The 20183-nt window shown below is 36.7% G+C and overlaps 2 protein-coding genes across 14 annotated transcripts in view; one reads left to right on the top strand and one right to left on the bottom strand.

Moving 5' to 3' along the window:
- KCNIP4 (potassium voltage-gated channel interacting protein 4) overlaps positions 1 to 5820 on the top strand; it is a 466803-nt gene extending 460983 nt beyond the window's left edge. For all 9 annotated transcript variants that reach the window (XM_087737010.1, XM_087737004.1, XM_087737006.1 and 6 more), the window contains one exon: positions 5663 to 5820. In XM_087737010.1, the coding sequence (XP_087593136.1) occupies positions 5663 to 5710 (48 nt within the window). In that variant the 3' untranslated portion in view covers positions 5711 to 5820. The remainder of the gene's footprint in view (positions 1 to 5662) is intronic.
- PACRGL (parkin coregulated like) lies at positions 4172 to 19351 on the bottom strand. Of its 5 annotated transcripts, none has more exons than XM_087737013.1 (9): positions 19259 to 19351; positions 18738 to 18886; positions 17919 to 18073; positions 16294 to 16361; positions 15155 to 15245; positions 13841 to 13975; positions 11970 to 12077; positions 10887 to 10967; positions 4172 to 8720 (listed from the first exon to the last, which is right to left on the bottom strand). In XM_087737013.1, the coding sequence occupies exons 3-9, from the start codon at positions 18054 to 18056 to the stop codon at positions 8664 to 8666; spliced, it is 678 nt and encodes a 225-aa protein (XP_087593139.1). In that variant the 5' UTR covers positions 18057 to 18073; positions 18738 to 18886; positions 19259 to 19351; the 3' UTR covers positions 4172 to 8663. The 5 variants fall into 5 exon arrangements, with proteins under 5 accessions (XP_087593139.1, XP_087593142.1, XP_087593141.1 ...); XM_087737016.1 differs by having other exon boundaries at positions 18856 to 18886; positions 19259 to 19320; XM_087737015.1 differs by lacking the exon at positions 19259 to 19351 and adding an exon at positions 18479 to 18575 and having other exon boundaries at positions 18738 to 19252.
- Between the last annotated feature and the right edge of the window lie 832 nt (positions 19352 to 20183).

Raw genomic sequence — 20183 nt, 5'->3', positions numbered from 1 at the left:
TGGCATATAGTCACATCAATAATAATAATATTGCTTGAAAATTTATCATCTATAGGAGTGTTCCTCGAACAGCGAGTCATGACCCGACTGCAAGGAGCTTGCGAAGTGATGGCTGGCAGGAGTTAACAGCAGGCAAGTTTTCTCAAGGCAAGGGAGTGAGAACTGATTGTGATTATCAACTGCAAGTGTTTACACTACCCAGGTGGCTGTTAATTGCCTTCAATGGCTGAAAGCAGCTCATTGCCTCTTGAGCCAGGAATGAGAATAAACTTCTGCAGCGGGAATTACAGCCTGTTTTCACTCCTCTGCTCTTCAGAAACTGGTTTGCTTTCAGACCAGGAGATGATACAAGGAAAGATAAGTTGTATTTTCGGAAATTCAAGGAACTGCTGTTAATTTGTCAGTTAAAAAATGCAAGAAAAAGAAACATGATATAGTACAAAATAATGGTGACAAGTCTTTGGCACGGTAAGAGGTTTTTATGTACTGTAAAGTGTCACATTAGACTTAGTGATAAGATAGGCTTGATTACATTATGCAAAATGATATGTCAAATAAAACCAACACTATTTGTTACAGTGAGAAATATACAGAACCCTAGTAGCGTTCTGCTGATACCTCAGCCTTCTCTAGGCTGACTGACTAACACGAAGCTGACACAGACCAGCAATATAGCCTGAGTGTATTGCCTCTTATCTCCTATACCAAGAAGAGTACCAGTAGACAAGAGACAGGAGATAGTAAGATAAATGCAGTTAGTGAGTGATAGGTTTATAAACATTTGGAATAGGAAAAGCTGGACAGGAAACAGCAAAGATGCTCTAGAATTGGTAAATTTTTATATGCATTTGTAGTTATTCTTTGGGATTGCTCTCATGAACACAGCTACCTACTAAGTGATGCTCTGATTGATTTTGATCCACTGATTTTGAGGGAATGACAACAGCTCTTCTAACTGTGGCTGTTCTGTGTATCCTTAGCAATGGGTATGGGGTATAGTCTTATCTGTCAGCAGTGCTCTATTGCATTGACCATAGTTCTAGCTTTTCAGTCTTGTTCAATTCAAATGAAAGGCATTTGCTCTGCTAAAGCTGAGTGATCATCAGAAACAGAGATGCGATTTATTTCCCGGCTGAGGTCATCAGAATTCTGGAAATTAAATGAAAGTTTAATCTGGATATGACAGCCATTATGGTGATGGGCTGAGTGATTTGTTTACAAAGATAATTAGTACCTTCAGTAAGGAATTGCCTGGTCTCCTTTTCCAATGTGATTCACAGTTTCTCAGTTCTGTTAGAAAATTTATTTACCCCTTCTGAGTATTCAGAATACATGTGAGAAAGATGCTCTCTAAACTGCTCCATGACAGAGACACCGTTGTCATCTTGTCGCTTACCTCACCTTCGCTTGCTTTTAACTTCAAAGGTGGCAATGTTTTTTGATACAAAAACTATCTCGCTGCCTAATTTTTGTCTCTTTACCTACTGAGACCTGTTATTCTATTAAGACCTCTGAGCTGCAAAGTGTGTAATCCATGTTTATATCAAGATTTGGTTTCAGAAATGAGATTTGGGGTTAGGATTCAATCCAAGTCCTTCATGAAACTTGGTTCAGGAGTTGACATGGTTTCAGCCTTTTCAGGATTACATTTTTCACAGAGGACAGTAGTGGCTGCTTCCTTTTAAGACAGGTGTAGGAAAATATTTTTTTAATACCCTAATGGGTACGAGACTGATCTAAAAAGGTAACGTTCAGGTTCCTTCCTTTCCTCAGCATGCAGTGAGTCACATCACTCTGGGAGCGAGAAGTCTCATCTTCCATGAGCATTTAACAATGCCAAAAGCAAAATTAAATGATCCTGTGATCCTTCCTGTAGTAAATCTACCTGTGTTTTAGACCTGCCATGCAATATTTTTATGTTTTCCATATGTTCTTGTGTTATGGAAAAACGGTGGTTATCATTATTGCCCTTCCTTCAGTATCTCTTTTCCAAGCTGTAAAGTACTCATTCATTCAATTTTTCCTCCTAAGGAAACCAGTCCATACCTTTAATCACCCTTGGCCCTCTCTCTAGACCACTGCTAGTTCTACTGTTACCTTTGGTTTACCAGGATCAGGACATTCAGGGCAGGGGCACAGCACACCTCCTGCTCCCTAGGCTCTGACAGCTATGGTGGCTTCCTCATCTACAAACCCTCCTTTGGCATTAAGGCTGATGTTAGAGCACATCTGCTCAAAACCTTCCCTGCCAGTTTGCATAACAAATGATTGTACCTCAGACCTTGGAATGGGAGTGCCTGTTGAGGAATATGGCAGCCAGCATCTGGTGCACCTGAAAATATGCCAAAAGTATACAGAGGATATGTTTGCCAGCCCCTAGGTTCCAGCTCAAACTGTGAGATTAAGGTCAAAACAGTGCCAAGAGACAAACACTACAAAAAAAACCTCAACCAAACTCTAAAGCTCAGATCCCCTCCAGTCTGCATCTGAAAACAGACTAGAAGGCTGTTCTGCCAGGGAAGGGCTGCAGCAGCCTTTTCTTTGAGTGATCTCTCAGGCAAGAGCCGCCAGCCTCTGAGAACTGCCATTCCTCTATTTTGAGTTGGAAGACAAATTAGTGGGTCTTTGAAGTGCATCCCTTTTACTGGTGTTTTGTCATAACTAAGGAAAGCATGGCATGCTTGCTTTAAGAGCAGGAAGGAGCATATTTGAATACAGAGGTTCCACTTCAGGGTCCTGGGATTTTTTTGTAGCATCAAGAGCCTCTGGTGTGTTCTTAAACACTCATTCTACATGCATGTGCCTTTTTTAAAATCACCTCCTTGTGCTGATTACTGGTTTGGCACAACTATCAGTGCAGTAGCACTGTACAGCCTGACGTATACAGCAAGTTGAAGACTCTTAATTCACAGTTCCAATGCAAAGAATGGCCTGTCCATTCACAAAGTGTTAAGCAGTTATGTAGGGAATTACAGAGCATTCAGGCTTTGAGCGAGGTCTTCTCTGGTCACTGGGTATAAGGACCTACCTTTGCTCACGATTAAGTGAGGACAGCCAAAGTGCTTCCCCTCATCCTCCCTCTATCTTGGACAGGGAACATGTACAACCTGATTCCTCTGCCCTCCCTACCCTAATCCCCGTGTGCTTGAATGTCAGTCTGCCATCCAGACTCCAGGCATCTCCCTGTTCCCACAGGAGAAATGGACTATCCTGCCCTAGGCATGCTGGACTGAGTCCCAGAAAGCAGCTGCCGCCTGTCCTTACCAAACAGCAGAGATAGGTCTTGGGAAACAGTAGTGTGGCTAACTCAAGGGCTAGGCCCTACCCAGTTCCTCACCTGCCTCCTTTCACTGCTTGGTGCTGGTGGAAAATGGTCTGACTCAGGCACTGCTTCATGTCTACAGCAGCACCATGAAGAACAGAGGCAAAGGACTAAGGTGTGCATAGGTGAATGTCAGGGTGAATGACTTAAAGCTCCTTCTGATAATGATAAAAAAGCTTCTGGGATAGATATTTTCTGCAGGAGTAAGCCATTCCGTACACAATGCTGATGAGTCTGGGCCAGCCTGAAAACAAAGTACCCGTCTCAAACTTCAGTAGGAAAAACCTCGAAGCTGGCTTGAAGTTAGGTCAGATCTGGCAAAGCACATTCATCCATGTTTTGTGCTTCATATGGACTATGCTTCATATGCACTAACACCTCCTAATGTCTTAAGTAAGTTAGGAATCATTAAACAAATCTATTACAAAAAACTGTTTAGAAAAATGTACTGAAAAAAAAAGAGGCAAATGAGAAAGATAAGCTTCCCAAAGAATCCTAATGCAAACATCTGCTTTTTTTCTTTGAAGATGAAAAAAAAGCTACTACCAGTCACCATGTTCCAACTATTATGACAAAGCTATATTTTCTTGTGAAGACTCTTCCCATTTGACTGACTAGAGGAGGGGCATTTGGAAGTTTTCTGTATAAAACCAGCAAACTTCAGAAATATGGAGCTGATTTTAGAAAACTACTAGTTTCATTAGTGATGATACATTATAATAGAAAATTAGTAGGAAGTGTCAAAGCACTGTTTCTAAATTAAGAACATGTTGTCTGCTTTGCACATTTGCTGAGCTTAGTTGCCAATGTATATACAAAAGCATCTGTAAATAATTAAATGACAAATGATTCTGGTTAAACCAAACTTTAACCTTATATTAGTCAGTGATCTTCAATTTTATACTGATGTTTCAAAACAATGCAGTGGGAAAAAGTTAGTTTATTTTCATTTCCAGTAATTTAATATAGTAAATTTCCTATACAAACTTTTTAAGCATTAATGCTTACATAACAGATTTTTTTTTTAAATTACATATCATTGCTTTCATAAGTTAAAGTGCAAAGATCACTTCTTACAGCAACATCACTTAAGATGACATATGGAATCAAAGATGAAAACACCACTTTGCATGTTTCATAACAAATTAAGAAAATTATTCAGACTTGTCATTTTCTACAAAGCAAATCACCCACTAGACTGAACAGTGAATAATTTAACTGGAAATTGATACTGATCATGTGTTACTAGAATATTATGTACAGAAGGCCTACAAACCTGTCAGTAGCGGAGAATACTATGAGAGAATCTTTCTAAGAGGGAGTTTTTTGCCTCTTTCATGAAACTTCCTAAAATATTCTATCAAATTCAGGTTTTTTTATTCACTAGAATTAAAAGTGGCTAGATTATCTCTCAAGAAAGTACTAAATGGTGTGCATTCAGATTTAAAAAAGAGTATCATTACAGTGGAGACCAGCAAATGCTAAATGAGCATGTAATATACTCTTGAGTTGTATATATATTGTATTGTGCAACCAACTGTTGATCCAGAAGTACTACCAAATCTGGGCTACTACAGGTACATTTTTTTTTTCTATACACTGACAGGTAAATGTTACAAAAAATTATTTTTTTCTGACTGATGTGCTGAGAGTTATTTACTGATAGAAATGGGAGTACAGAGTGATGCATCAGTAAGCATTATGCAGAACTTGGAAGTCGAAGGTTTTGTTACCTACCTAATGCAGAGCAATTGGAAAGTAGAAGTAGCATTGGAAAGCAGTCAACATCTTTCACTGTGAACACACAAAAAATCTGAACTGAGGAGTCCAAGTGTTGTGGTGATATTTGTGGAATTGACTGATTCTTTGGTTCATACGAAGATGCTCATTTAAATGTATTTTATTTGAGTCATCCTTAGCTATGCAATATGGTGCTCTAGAATTGTAAAAAGGCTCCTGCGTACAATACACAGGACTAGCAATTTCATGTATGGATTCACACTTCAGATACAGCAATTGTTCCTTGAGTGTTTATTGTCTATATGTATTTTGTTATACCGGATATAAACTTATAACCTCTGAAATACTGCAGACTTAATTTTCTTAACATGCTATTGCATTCTTGACAACATAATTTTGGTTTAATTAATATACACAAAAAAATATTTAAGCATAGATCTATTAGCAGCCGCTTTCTGCTAAAAATTTCTCCAAACAAGCTGAAAAATAATGTTGCCATTAACTAAAATACAGTTAGTTCTACCCAATTTCACTATAGATATTTGCCAACTACATTTGTAATTGTGTATGATATTTTGTTTTTTGTTGTCTTTTTTACAGGATGAGAATATAATGCGATCCATGCAGCTCTTTGAAAATGTGATTTAATGAAGACATTAGGTCTACAACTAATGGACAAATATGAGTTATTCTGCAACATTATTTAAAAGATGGATTTCCCACTTTATCATAAATAAAATTACTCAGCTTTACACTGAGACATGTATTATGCAAATAAATTTTTTATTATAAACTTTTCCCCAAAAAAACTTTCTAAATTGTACAAGTTAGCACTTCAACAGTGGCTACTTAGTTAACAAGGTTGTTCTGAAATGTCAGGTTTTTACTATAAACCCAAACAAAATAAGACCAGGTATTATGCAGCTTTATTATCATTCCAACCCCTAGATAAAATAGATACTATCACAAGGTTAAATAAATACTCTTTAGTTTTGCTACTCATTTGTACTGGATTAAGCTCCAGGTGTTTGAGTGTATTTCTTAAATCTTGGCTTCTAATTTATACAGAGGCATTACCATGTATTTTCTTTTCACGTTTGTATGGTGTAGTCCTCATTCTTTTAATAATACTTTGAGTTAAAGTGCTATAATCAATGTGCAATGCACATCTTGCTGCAATTGCCTTCTACCTTGACTTGCTTTTCTCTTAAAAAAAAAAAAACCCAACCTAAAAAAATAGATAACTTGATAGGAAGAACTTTTACAGGAAAAAAAAATAAAATTGCTTATAGGTAGATTTACTCCCTAAACAAATACAACTAAGCTTCTATCAGTCACACTTACCTAGTAAATCTGCATTTAATTTATCATGACATGAATATCAGGAGTCCTACACACTGTATTTCTAATTCTTCTTGGATGTGTCCGCAAAGTTCTTTGCTTAAAATTAAGGATCTTCTGACTTTGAATTTTTCATGAAGAAACCTTAACTGGATCCGAACACTGTTTTTATGAGTATGTATCTTTCTGCCTTTAATGAAGAAAAAGGCATGAACTTCTTTTGAAACCTCCATCCCACTTCAGTGCTCAGAATGAATATCACTACATAGTAACATCTACTACTAAATAACTGCTAGGCAGGCTAACATCTGCTTCAGCTTTTTGTAGTATCTTTAATTAGGAGACAGAATCAGGAAAAAATTGGACACTTCAGCTGTATAATATCATCATTTATATGTGATAACTGCATTACATCTTTTTAGGATCATTTCTTCATTAAGATTGGAGCTACCTTAATTCTGAACCTAGAAAGATTTTTCTTTCAAGAAAAAGTATGTACCCCCCATCCATGTAATTTTTAAGATATACTATCCACGGAGTTTATGCCAATACTTAAAAATAGGTGAAATGCTATCAGAGATAGGCCACTCTTCATTGTGACATTGCTGCAGAAAGGGGATTAATGAAGTAGAAAGAATGTTGCAAGCATTCTTTTGCAAAAACAAATCAGGTATCTATTCTGGTGTAGAGATGGGATGTTAGAGGCGTGTTGAAGGCTGCTCTGCTATCACCAGTGTAGGATAAGAGTAGTACAATACATGTACACCTGAAATCTGCTGTAGCGTGTTTGTGTAAACTAAATGTGCACATTTTGTAAAAAAAAAAAAAAAAAATAAAGTAAACATGAAGAAAAACAAGCAGCATGATCAATTTTTTGAGTTGTTAAACAGATATTTGTATTTCTTCAAATTAAACATTTTTGTCAACAAAATTAATTTTTTTAAAAAAGCTTAAATACATATATCTTGACCTAGCACAGTCCTGAAGTAAATTTAATTTAGCCAAGCAGTGGTAATTTTCAAAAAAATTCTGAAATTGCTTTCACATGACAGACTTTTTTAATACCCTATGCAACAGCATCTTTTGATGACCAAAAAAAACCCTTCCAAAAATCTTATGTTCCGGAATTGAATTTTCCTCAGGAGAAAAAGTTCTATGGCAAATTTTGTTACTTCAGTCAGCTCTCCCTCACAGAGTAACTCAAATACCCATAACAACATGAACCCTGAACAGTATTTATTACAAGACATGTTAGGAATTATTTTGCAATCAAGTTCAAATATGTTCATGGACAAATGCTGTACCCTACAAGGCTTCACAGCCAGGTAAGCTGGCTTCTGCAATCTTTGTATTGTCTTTAACTCATATTTTTTTCAGAGCTTCCACATTCAGAAGTTTATTAGCTTGTCTGTAGCTGAATTCACAAGCTAGTCCCAAGCATATTTGTGGCGTTACAGAACTCAGTGCAAAGTGAGCACAGTGTAAATACTCCAAAGTTGCCTCCTACATCTATCTCACATTCAGTAGGCCCAAAGCTAACTGGAACTAATTAGTTGAGCAAAACCTAGGCTGTGGCTCTATGGAGCAACCTGATGCCTCTGCACTGTATTCTCCAGAGCCTCTCCAGCTTCTCAAAACAATGTGCTGAGAATACACTGAGGAAGTTCAGTTTTGCACCATATGCTACCCATTTAGTGCGTTCAGCTTCACACCTTGAAAAGTGACTCTCAATAAGCCTAGATGAGTTCTCACAGTTCTACATCTAATCCAGTAAGTCTTGATGAACCCAAACTGCATCTATCTGTGCCTGTGGCACAAATTAAGTTACATGTTTCAAAAGTGGGTATACGTACATAATTTAACACCAAGCTAGTTACTGTTTAAGTAATTACAGCCAAATTATTTTGCATGACAAAAATGCACAAAACATATTAAGCACTCCAGATCTATTAGAGGAAATTGTAATTTACAACAAAATAAGAATATTTACTCTGCTTTTGAAATAACAGCAAATTAGTCAATGTCATTGTAAGCACAATGCATATGCAAATAGCAGCCAATACAGAGAGAGAATTATTTTAAATAGTCTTCCATAATTACATATTCACAAACTGACAGGACTTTTCCCACTCTCCATCATACTGAAGAATTGTGATTATTTTAAGACAATATATCATACCCCAAATAAGTGTCAGTGATGTTCACAGGCAGTTTCTTTCCAAACTTCAACTTACAGTACAAATCACTACAGTTTTCTTGATCACGAAGAGACAGAACAATAGGTTGGAATTTTAGATTTTATGATAGCCACAGTTGCCTGTTGATGAAAATAAATACATTTAAACAAAATAAGGAGCACTAGCACTGCGTATGAGAGTATTCATATAGTCTCTATTAATTGTATACTTCACAACTTTTACTTAGTTATTTTTGTTATTATCAAACAGTAGAAAACTAAAAAGTTAATATTTGCTGAGAAGTTTACTGTCAAAAGGGATGAAAATTATGAACTGAAAAAATGGAGCATTGCGACAGCTAATGATGGAGCGTAAACATCTAAGAGAAGAGATATGTAAACTCATATCTAAAACTGGGCATAAATATAGACATGAAATAATAAGGATTTTTAAATAGAGGAGTGATATTCTGGAAGGAATTTCCAATAAAAGTAAGAATCATATACAGTATAACTCATTTAGAGTAGAAATGTGATAAATTCATTAGTTGGATTATATAACACTGCTTGTAATCAGAATTTAGGAGTTTGTTTCCAGTTTTCTGCTTTATCTTATTACAGTATTTTTGAAAGACCTACTCACAAAACCAGTAGGCTACAAGAAATCAGAGCACAGAGGAATTAGGTTAATGATTCACTGGATTAGTTACACTATCTAGACCTAAATTTTCAGAACATCAAGATGAGATGTAATTTTCCTTTTCTTGTCTCACTACATATAAATAAAAAACTCCCATGCTGCTTTATTTGTCGTGATGTTTTTCAAGACTGTAATACGAACACTGCTACTGCCCTTAAATGAATATGAGCACAAAAAAAAAAAAATAACGAAGTGGCATCTACTGATTATTTGGGTGCCTACTGATTAAGACACACAAGCTCAGAACTGGTAGACCTATGTTTATGGTCCTTACTCTTTAGGTTATTCCTATTCTTTACCAATGACCATTTAATATAATATATGCAAGTGTTCATAGGGGCAAGAAAGCAAGTATTTTTCTCTCCTAGATGAACATCCAAGCCAATAGTTTCTCACTTTTTCTTCTCTCCTCCTTTCTGCACAATGTACAGTACAACAGAAAATGGCAACAGAATGTTCAGCAGCCGTCTATTACTTAAAGCATTTTTTTGATTTATAGCAATTGCAGATCTAACCACTGGGTTAACCAGAGTGGGCTCGAGTGTGAGTATCTGATTTCCTCAGTAAGTGACCTAAACACTAAGCTATTAGTGGGAATGGGCAGGCATCACCAGTAACAGCAAAAAGTGGCTTTTAGCAAGAGTAAATCCTCTTGAGAAAAGTATTTAGGCTCAGAAAAAGGAATACGAAGCCTGCACCCCAGGCATATTGAAGCAAGACAAATATTCAGCCTGAGTCAGGTGTCAATACTCCAGAAGGGGCCAGCAGCTATTTACTAGTTGACATTTGGTGAATCCCTGGATCACTCTTCGTGGGCATCTATCCTACCCTACGGTTTGTACAAGAAGCTCACATGCTTTACTCACCATAAGCATCTACTTTCTAGGTGCTGCAATGCCTAACTTGGAATAAAGATGTATATTACGCATCCTGGATCTTACCCTACACAACTAAGCCATTTGTCACATCAGTTCAAACCCGGTAAAAAAATGTAGACTTTCCATAGAAATGGAGAATTTTCAAGAAAGAACAGCATCTCATTTAACCATTAAGTCTGCATAAGCTTCCCACCAAGGACAATAAAATGCTCCAAGCAAATATCATGGGTAGGGATCCACATAGATGCACACTTGCTCCCAAAAAGAGTTCTTCTGAATGGGGCTTGGTGTGCTGTGCTGTAAGAGTCCAGCCATGCAGCTTCTTACGTAGGTATGGATCCCTTGGAATATTTTACTGAGACATACTCCTGTATTTCCTGCTCAGAGATTAAAACAATGGAGAATACAAATGAAAAGTGGGAGATATAAAAAAAATGGGAGACAACAAACCCTAACCAGCAGAATATGAATTAGAGTAGATGTAATATTTCTATTACCACTCAATATGTCAAAGAGAATAAAACAACTATTTTACTATAGACTGTGACACAACCCTGCTGACTGCCACAGTGCAAAATCCTGTGGTTTATGCAATATGAATAGTTGTAACATGTAAAAATAAGCAGTTTTCAGAATGTGGTTCTTAATCTGAAAGCCAGAGATGGAAGTTGTTTTGGCAAAGTTGCATTCAAATGTGCAGATTACAAAATAATCATCTGGTCAACTCACCTTTCCACCATATTGTTCCAACTTTTGTAAAGTAACAGTAATTTTTTCTCTAAATTTCTTGTCCATTAATCTCCTTGAAAGCTATTGGAAAAGTAAAATAAAAAGGTTTGTTGCACAACATAGTACAATATATGCAAAGAGGCCAATATAACTCTATTTTATTACTTTATTTCATCTTGTCTTTGGAAAATTAAAGCCAAAAAGAAACATCACTGATGTCAAAGTATGGAACTCAGTTAAGGCAAAAGGAATAAAATGTTAACTGATGAGAAACTTAAATGCAAAGAAAGCTCAACTGTTAGCCAAAAAAATACTTATTTTCATTTTTTTTTCTTTTAGCAAACAAATTTTAAAGAGGTATCAACCTTAAAAAAAGATGTTCTTAAAGTGCTGTCCACAGGAAAAGTTAACACTTTTTTCATGTGCACTGAAAGAGATTTATTATAGTTGAAATACTTTAAAAAAAACTACTGCAATTTCTCTCTTCTGCATTGGATGTCTAAAAGGTCCTTTTATTTTGCTATAAAAGTGCACTTTGGAAGCAGGCTAAATGAAACCATGAAAAGCCTGTCTGACAGAAGAAGGATGTCTACAAAAGGACTCAGTATAAAAATACTTTCCACAATCCCACTCTAAGTTTACTTAATGAAGAGTTCCTTGTGCAGAATTCCCATCTGAAAGAAGTGGGAATATTTGCTTATGTTAATTTATTGAAACTTTCACAGATTTTTTAAAATATTCACACTTAAAATGCAAAACTCATTTTGCAGTAAACATAAACTTCCCTTCAAAACATAGCATCTATTTCACCTCAGGCTTGAAGCTGGATCTTTTTTAAGTAGTAGAGACAACACTTGCATTATTCTCCAATTTACATTAACAACACTCTTTGGACCTTGCTAGAACTTTATAAGTCACCATATTATTAAAGAATGATGGACTTACATAGAGGAATATATGAAATAATGCTTTTCACGGAACTGCTGACTCCTCCATTGTATCCGTGCAGATATCATAGTAAACATCTCAACAAAAGTACCATAAAAATACAGAAGATTTTTTACTACAGCATTAAAAACTTACATTTGTGAGTAGGTGCTTAAGATGATCATTAAGAGATGGGCCAACAACAGCACTCAGTTGAACTAAAGCTTCCAATCCCCTTCTGAATACTTCATCATCTGAATGGGCCTTCAGAAGGGGAAAAAAGAAAATTCTGTCAGTAATATTCAGACAAATGCACAAGTTCTTCAAAACTGCAATCCACCTTATGATTGTATGTAGTATTTTTAAAAATTAAAACTACTGTGCAACTGCTAATTGTTATAAACATACAAGTTTAGAAATACAAGTACAATATGACTGAATATTGGTATCTAGAGGTAACATTTAAAAACAGAAGTATATTTTTAAAGTAGAAAACAAAAGTATCCACAAAATGTCAGTGAAACTCTTGCATTTCTTCCGGGACAAGGAAACTAATAATTTATTATTGATGAAATAAAAAAATTGGCAGGCAAAACAGTTTACTACAGCAACAATTTCAGTGCTTCACAGCACATTAGAAAGAACCCTTCAAATGCGGATATGTTGAAATTGGGATATAACATTTTAGTTACAAATGTAATGAATTCAGGGTAATTTCTATGTAATTCATAACAATAATTGTCTTTGTTGGAGAAACACAGGAGCCAATGACTTTCTGGCTCAATTAATTTAGTCCCCTGCCAACTACAGCTTTGTCACCTGCCAGCAATTATCAGGCTCTTATCTACTTGTAGGGTGCTTTGTCATCTTTATTACTCCCATGGGAAGGTTCTTTTATACTGGAGTTCTCTAATGGTTTAGTTATCTCACTTTTCCTTTGGCATAGAAAGTGAGTCATGACAATTTATTTTGTTCTTGTACTAATACTGATGTTTATTTAAACAGTAATTTTTCCACTCTGACATTTGGGCCCTGAACGCTTTTTTTTTAACTAAAAGTCATCGACTAGTTGTGTAGTAGAAGGTTTAACAAGACTTCATATCAAAACAGTGCAACAATGAAAATTATCAGATTAATAACAGTATTTGGAAGAACAGACATGAGTATTTTTTCTAATTTTGTCTTCCAAACTAAACCGAAGATACTGATAACACACAATTCTGATCTTCTATTACACCTCTGATCTGAGATCACAAAGAATTTTCAAATTTTCAGCCATCTCTATAAATCCAGAACTGAAACACAGCTAGATTACAGGACAGCAAGCAGCAGAACCAGCAAAGGGCTCTGAAAGATATTAAAAAGATTCAAAAGAGATTACCTTCAAGGCCAATACTTTTACCTCACTTTATTTTCTGAAGGAGTAGAAAAGTTAAAGACATTTTAAAAACCTCATTGGCTACAAAGATAAAACAGAATATGCCAATGATGGAAGAATACAGCTAAAATGTTTGAGGTCATATTCTTCATTTTTAAAATGTCTTTAACTTTTCTACTCCTTCAGAAAATAAAGAATAAATTAAAAAAAAATAAATAAAAAAGAAAATAAAATTCACGTTTTGAATTTTTAAATGTAACAGATGAGTATTTATTCTGACATCTCCATTTTACTTAACATGCAAAAAAAAAATTGAGGTGATTATGTGGATATATAAAAACATCACCAATACATATATGTATTTCTTCTTATATTCAGGTCTTTAATAGAACATTTCCACAGAATTTGCCCATAGCTACTGTCAAACAGCTATACAAGGAGTTGCCCGTCTGAGTTTACAGTTAAAGACATATTTAGCTAATAAAACCAAGGCAAGGTTAATATAAGAAACTATTCCTACCCACCCAAACCCCAAACCAAAAGCCCATGCAACAGATTTATCACATTAATATTTTCTGTGTAGTCCTCACCAGCACAAGAAAAAAGAATTCAAACCCATTAAAATCTCTGCATGAAGAGTAAGACATACCAATGCAGCCTTTAACACTGGAACTAGACGAGGCAACAAGGGAATTGCTTTTTCAGCAGCACCTTCAACCATAAGTAATTCTTTAAAACCCTCCTTTGAAACAAATGTATAGGGATGTTTTGTCTCTCTTAGACCCTGTTGCAAATGTAAAACACGTTTGCTTAATAGTGAGTCTTAAAAAAACAAAAAAAAACCAACAAAAAAAAACACATTAAAAAAGTTCCACATAGCAGCAAGATAATGTTTAGATTCTGTTACATCAGTTCAAAACATAAAATACACTAACTCCACCATGTGGAGCCATTGAGTACAACTCTGCTCACAGAATATTCTTATTCATTTTTCTTTTGGACCATTGAATATTAAAACTGACTTTATGAATACTGCCAATTCAATCAATATTTGTACTTCATTACCTTTAATCTAACTACCCAAGGTAATTTTTCAACAAGACCATGAACAAGAATTGGCTGTATTTGTAAATGATTTTCATACCCTGAAGGAAAAAAAAAAAAAAAATAGAAGATGAACTATGGAAGGAAAGAGACCCCACCACCCCATACAGCCCTCGGCAACACCAAAAACTTGTAGATGCTACAAATATGCACTTCTAGTGAAGACCTGACTGGCAGAACTCAAAGATTTAAAGCCCTACGGCTGAAGTCTGTCTTCTTTCCATAATAGGAGCTCTAAGTTACTTTAGGAATTGGCAGCTTCATTTAATCTTAAAAAAAAAAAAAAAAAAAAAAAAAAGTGCCACCTCTAGACTATGCACTTTATTCTATCCACCACACTGACTTCAACATTTGTTTACACCCCTGAAACATATTTGGTGATAAATGTCACAGATGATGCTGAGAAAACAGAAGCCTGAACATAATGTATAGTATTTCATTAATTTACAGGATCTTATTTCCATTGTATTTGTTCAATCTATTGAGAAGAGCACTCTTATTTCAATAGGTAAGCTTTATATATAAAAAGAATCAAAACAATTTTGTTTACAAAAGAACCTGCAAAGCCACAAATGGATCAAAGTATTTCATTCCACAGTTGGGAATCTGTGATGCAGTCTTATATTTGGCCAGTATCTTGAAGATTAAATAGCTCTACCTAGCTCTCCTAGAATGCTCTAACTGAAGAACTACAGATGGCAATGTTCTTGACCTTCTTCATTCACACAAGATCCTCACAAATGTTTTTTTCGTATTTCCCTAGTAAGTGAGTCTAAGTTAGCTAGCTTAGCTTGTTACAAAATGCCATTTGCCATTAGGAACTCCTGTATGCTTAACTTTGCAAGAAAATTGAGTTTACCTCTGCCAATGTTAGAAGAAGAGGATCAAAGGGAACAGTTTCAGGAAGGCATTCCCATTGCAGTCTGTGCTTTACTGAGCCATGCACTAACCTATATAAAGAATAGAGTTTTAACAAATTAACATGTAATAATATATGATTTATTACTAACACTATTCACTTTCAATCACCAATTTCACTTTCATCACCAATTGGTTTGCAATACTACTATATTGTTATATGCAAAATTTCATTACATACTGCTCTCCTGAGTGAAATGTATAACGGTATTTAACAATGCAATTATTGTAATTCCCAAATATGGCAGTTTTCAAAATTCTGCTCACAATCACATAGAAATCAGAAAATAAAAGAAATAAAAATTATAGATGCCTCTCACACCAACACAGAAGATGCTCCCTTTGCAAAGTTTATTGATAAATATCAAGAAACATTTTCCTCAAATAACAATTGGTAAAGGAAATTAGTTGAAACTGAAAGAAAATCATATTGCAATTCATCAGTTACTCCTAAGATACATATAAAGGCTATGCGTTAATGATTATTTCATACTTGTATATACATGTAATAGTGATTACTTAAATTTTTGTTAAGTAATTCTGCATCCACTTGACAAAACACGAAAGTGCTTATCATCTAGGCAAATATATAATAGACAAAAGTAACTTAAAATACCACAAACTATTACTTACAAGTAGTTTTGTTAATATCTGATATTGCTGACAACTACAGAATTGCGATATTCAAGAAAATGGTGCCATACTACTTATTTCCGACAAAAAAAGACTGCAAACTGTCTACTTCCTAAAATGGCACTGATTTTATTATCTTTGTTAGTAGGGAGAAGTAAACACCATTACATGAAGAAATCAACTTCTTTCATGAAAGAGGCTTAGCAAACCAAATCTGCAAATACCTAGCTATTTTTTAAAAGTGCAGCTTCAGTATTAACATAGCATAAAAAAAGAACCAAAAGAAGACAATTTCAAAGATATGGAAAATTGCTTTCTGCTTTGAAAAGAAATGAATGGAATCAAACAGCCTAACTAAAAGATCAAACATTAATAGATGTATTTCAATCCGTGTAATTCTACCTAACCATAATATATTTAGTAAAAAAATAAACAAAACCAACATACCTGCATGGAATGCCACCTTTAGCGTATATAGCAGCAAATGCGGAAGGTGGTCGAGAATGAGCACCAAACTGTAAGGACAAAAAAAAAAACCAACCAAAAAGCATTATTTATTCATAACAGTAATGTTTAATAGCTATTTTGAATATGTTAAAACTGCAGTTTACCAAAAAAGGAACGTAGTCATATGATTCCAAAACTAATCAAAAAAAGAACTGCAGCTATGGGATGGAAACATACATAAATGTACATTGGTATATTTCTCAGAAAACTGCTTTTCAGAATTGTCTGGCTAGGAAGTTGTAAAAATGAACAAATAATGTAGAATCAGTGCTCTCCTGATGGAATACCCTTATTTTTCTATTTTCTCTTGCACATCTTAACACTGAAGTCTTATGGGTTCTCTCCTTAACAGATTAAGGACCTCTCACTTTCCTGATACTCTTATTGTTGTTATATTGGTAACATGCAGAAGACAGATTTACTCCAATTTCATCTTGATCTGAGTATAGACAAAAGTACAAGGTGGCAAGATGTGGGAGAAACACCAGTTGTTAGGCAAGATGGTATGAGGGCACTGGAAACCAGCAGGGAGGTTCATACTGGAGGAAAATCTAGGAAGGACTCACTGGAGAAGGAAACTAGGAGCTTCACGGGAGGAAAGCCTGTACAAAGTTGTTTTTTTATCATATACATGCTTCTTATGCATATGAACTATGGTATTATTTATTAGCATGATCATTCAATGCTACTTTCCAGATTAATTATCTTATCACAAAGCATACAGCAGGAAATACCATGAAATGTTAATTTTTTTTTGTGTGTTTGAACCTACGTTAACATTGTTAAAATTGTGTGCGTGATTTGACAACTTCTTGGCTTAATTAAGTCATTGTACTACTTGCAAAAAAGTTTCAAGAAAAAAAATGCCCACATGAAAGTATTCAGCCTCTGTTTTTGGCAAATTAGTACCTCGCCAAAGTACTCCCGCATTTAGTTTGTTTTCCAAAAAGTCTGTGGCATTACTAATTGTTTGGCTGATATGGTGAGCTATAATTCACCCACTCAAAGCTAGATCTCCAGGCACAGGATTTCTGTGAAATAAATAAGTCCTTTCATCAGTCTTCTCCTGAAAGCCCAAATTCCTCCCAAAGTATTACATATTCACAGTACTTGGGAGTTTCAAGTAATGCTTGCTAGCAATTCATTTGCTAGATTTTATGAGGTCTAGATGATCTTCAAGATTCTTGGTTTCATTGCATAACTGAGATCAGTTCCTCTAAAGGAGCAAGTGTCAAAATTTATAACTATACTAAAAAACCCCTACCCTTTTTAACTCTTACCTCTATATTTCTTTTTAGGGCAAAAGTATATGGAAAATAAAAAAGTTACCATCTAAGCCACAACTGTACCAAAACCCCTTTTTTTAAAAAAAGTAATAAACACGTTATGCCTCAGGCATTTGAGCATAGAAATTAGGGAATGTATGATTAATAACAAAAGTTCAGTTTCAATTTACAAAACAGGACCCAAAGAAGCATGTCCTGCATGTATTTCATAAAGTAAGGAAATTTCTTCCAGCAAGAGATCTGTTTTAAGCAAACAGAAAAAGCACCACTTATACATACCGGATCAATAGTTTTAGGATTCAGCTTGTCACTTGGCTTTGGTTGTGGTTTAATTGCAGGTTCCGGAGAACATGGCAAAGGAGATGTCTTGCTTTTCTGTACTGCAGTCTTGGGTTTTATTTGGATGCCTGATGACATTCTTAGAACATTACTTCCTAAAACAGAAAAAGATTAAAAACATGAAATAGTTTTCATTCCTATATGACAGAATATCAACAGTTAGAAACCTGACAGTAAGACTGACATGAACAATCAATTAAGAAAATCTGAATAAGTGTACTAGAAAGGAAATTCTTATTCTTATATATCCTAAGCAGTGGATATTCAAATCCTTTTCTCTTCCAATAAGTAATCAAGATACATGCCAAGGACTTCACTAAGGTTTTAACTAATGACAAAATCTGGATGCATTTCAAGTCACTGGTTGTACCATCAGAGAGAGTAAAAAATAAAAGGTGTGACAATAGGCAGGAACAATGTTAGCCCTTTGGGACAAAAGTAAAGACAGGAGTTAAAGACATTGATAACAGTTTTGTAAAACTGCAACTGAAACAACACACCTATGTATTGTCAGAGGAGGAGGTGGCAGAAAGTGGAAAAAGGACTTTTCATAAGGAGGTCTCAGTCTTCAGATGAAAGGTCTTGTGTAGTCAAGAGCTAGGAGTCACACGCATTTGTAGAGAGATCAGACAGCAGAAGTATAGCTGTGAATCAAACTAGCGACATGCAAGGCTTGATACAGGCAGTGAACCATCCTACTGGCAGATGAGAGACTTCAAGCAAAGGACAGAAATCCTTAAACAGAAAGAGAAAAAGCACCTTTCAAAGACGTCTTTCAAAGGAGGAGAAGTGCGGCCTGGAGTTTGGGTTCTAGAAGTCACTTAAGAAAGGCGGAATGAAAGCGAGTAGGACTCTAAAGGCGAGCTTGCTCCCTTACCCTGGTGAGTGTCAACTCCCCCGGCGTGCAGCTAGGGCAGAGAAAGAGAGAGAGAAGGGGCATCAAGCACCGTAACCGCCAAGAGGCTCAAACAGCAAAGCTCTGGCAAGTTACCGCAGAGCCGCCGGACCAACCCTCACCAACACCGCGGGGCACCAAACGACCCAGCGAGACGACGCGGAGGGACACGCAGGCCCCTCCTCGGGCCCCCCTCCCCTCCCCACAGCTCCCACTCTCTCGCGGGGAAGCCCGGGTCAAGGCGGCCAGAGGGGAGCGCCGGGCCGGTGGGCAGCGGTATCCCCCCGTCTCAGGGGTCCCTCGGGAAGGGCGGCCGCTCAGCGCCCCGAGGGCCCGGCCCGGCCCGACCCAGCGCTGCCGCCCGGCCGCACCGACCCCCCCTGACCTGGCGGGCGGGCAGCTCCGCGCCCCGCCACGCTTCCTGCCGGTTGCCAGGGAAACTACGGGCCGCCGAGAGCCCAATCTTCTTCGGCGGGCCGGGCCCGGGGCCGTGCGGCGGAGCATGCGCGGCTGAGCGGCGGGCCGGGGCGCGGCGTCCCTCAGCGGCGCCCGGCCGCGGTGCCCGGCCCTGGTGGAGGTGGGTGGCGGCCCCGGCAGGCTGGCGGCCGGGGGCTGTCGCTGGGAAGTGGCGGGGAGCTGAGGCACCGCCTTCGGCTAATCAGAGCTTTAGTGCTTGCTGAAGAAAGAGCAAAAATTAGATTAAAAGGATGATTTCTTTCAACTTACCTTACATGTCTGTGATTAGAATGGGGATGGTGAATTTTCAGGTGACATCATTGCCACTCATTTTTATCCACTTAGTAGCTTCCCAGGGAAAACAAGATTGGGAGATACTGTATTTTGCTTTTATTTTTATGTGAAAATAGTTTGGCTTCCAGGGATGGGTCCAGAGTCCCATTTGCGATCATTTTTGTTCCAAATACAATGATAGAAAGTTAATTTTTAGTTTCTTTTTTCAGATAACCCACTCATGATACTGAAATCTCTGTTACAAATACGGTATTTATTCATACACAATCACACCTGAACATGGTAAATGACCTTTTGGGTGAAAGGGTACATTTTTTTCCTCTGTGGACCCTATTAATCATCAGAGTGCTTTCTTGCTTTCTTTAAGAGATGTGTTTATTCTTTCATGCACTCAACAATAAATCAAGCAAGATGTTTTCTTGGTTTGCTTAAATTGTGTGGGATGCAATCTTTCCCCCGACGCATTCTTTCTCACTTCTGTAATTTATAACGAGGAACTGAATGGGACTTGAAGTGGATAAGAGAGGCTATTCTGTTGGTTTTCCACAAAAAACCAAGAA

Source organism: Nipponia nippon, unplaced genomic scaffold, assembly GCF_047370975.1.
Source record: "Nipponia nippon isolate SJK-2023a ecotype South Korea unplaced genomic scaffold, ASM4737097v1 scaffold_6, whole genome shotgun sequence".
NCBI lineage: Eukaryota > Metazoa > Chordata > Aves > Pelecaniformes > Threskiornithidae > Nipponia > Nipponia nippon.
Note: the sequence above shows the minus strand (reverse complement) of the source record. Positions and strands in the feature narration are given on the sequence as shown.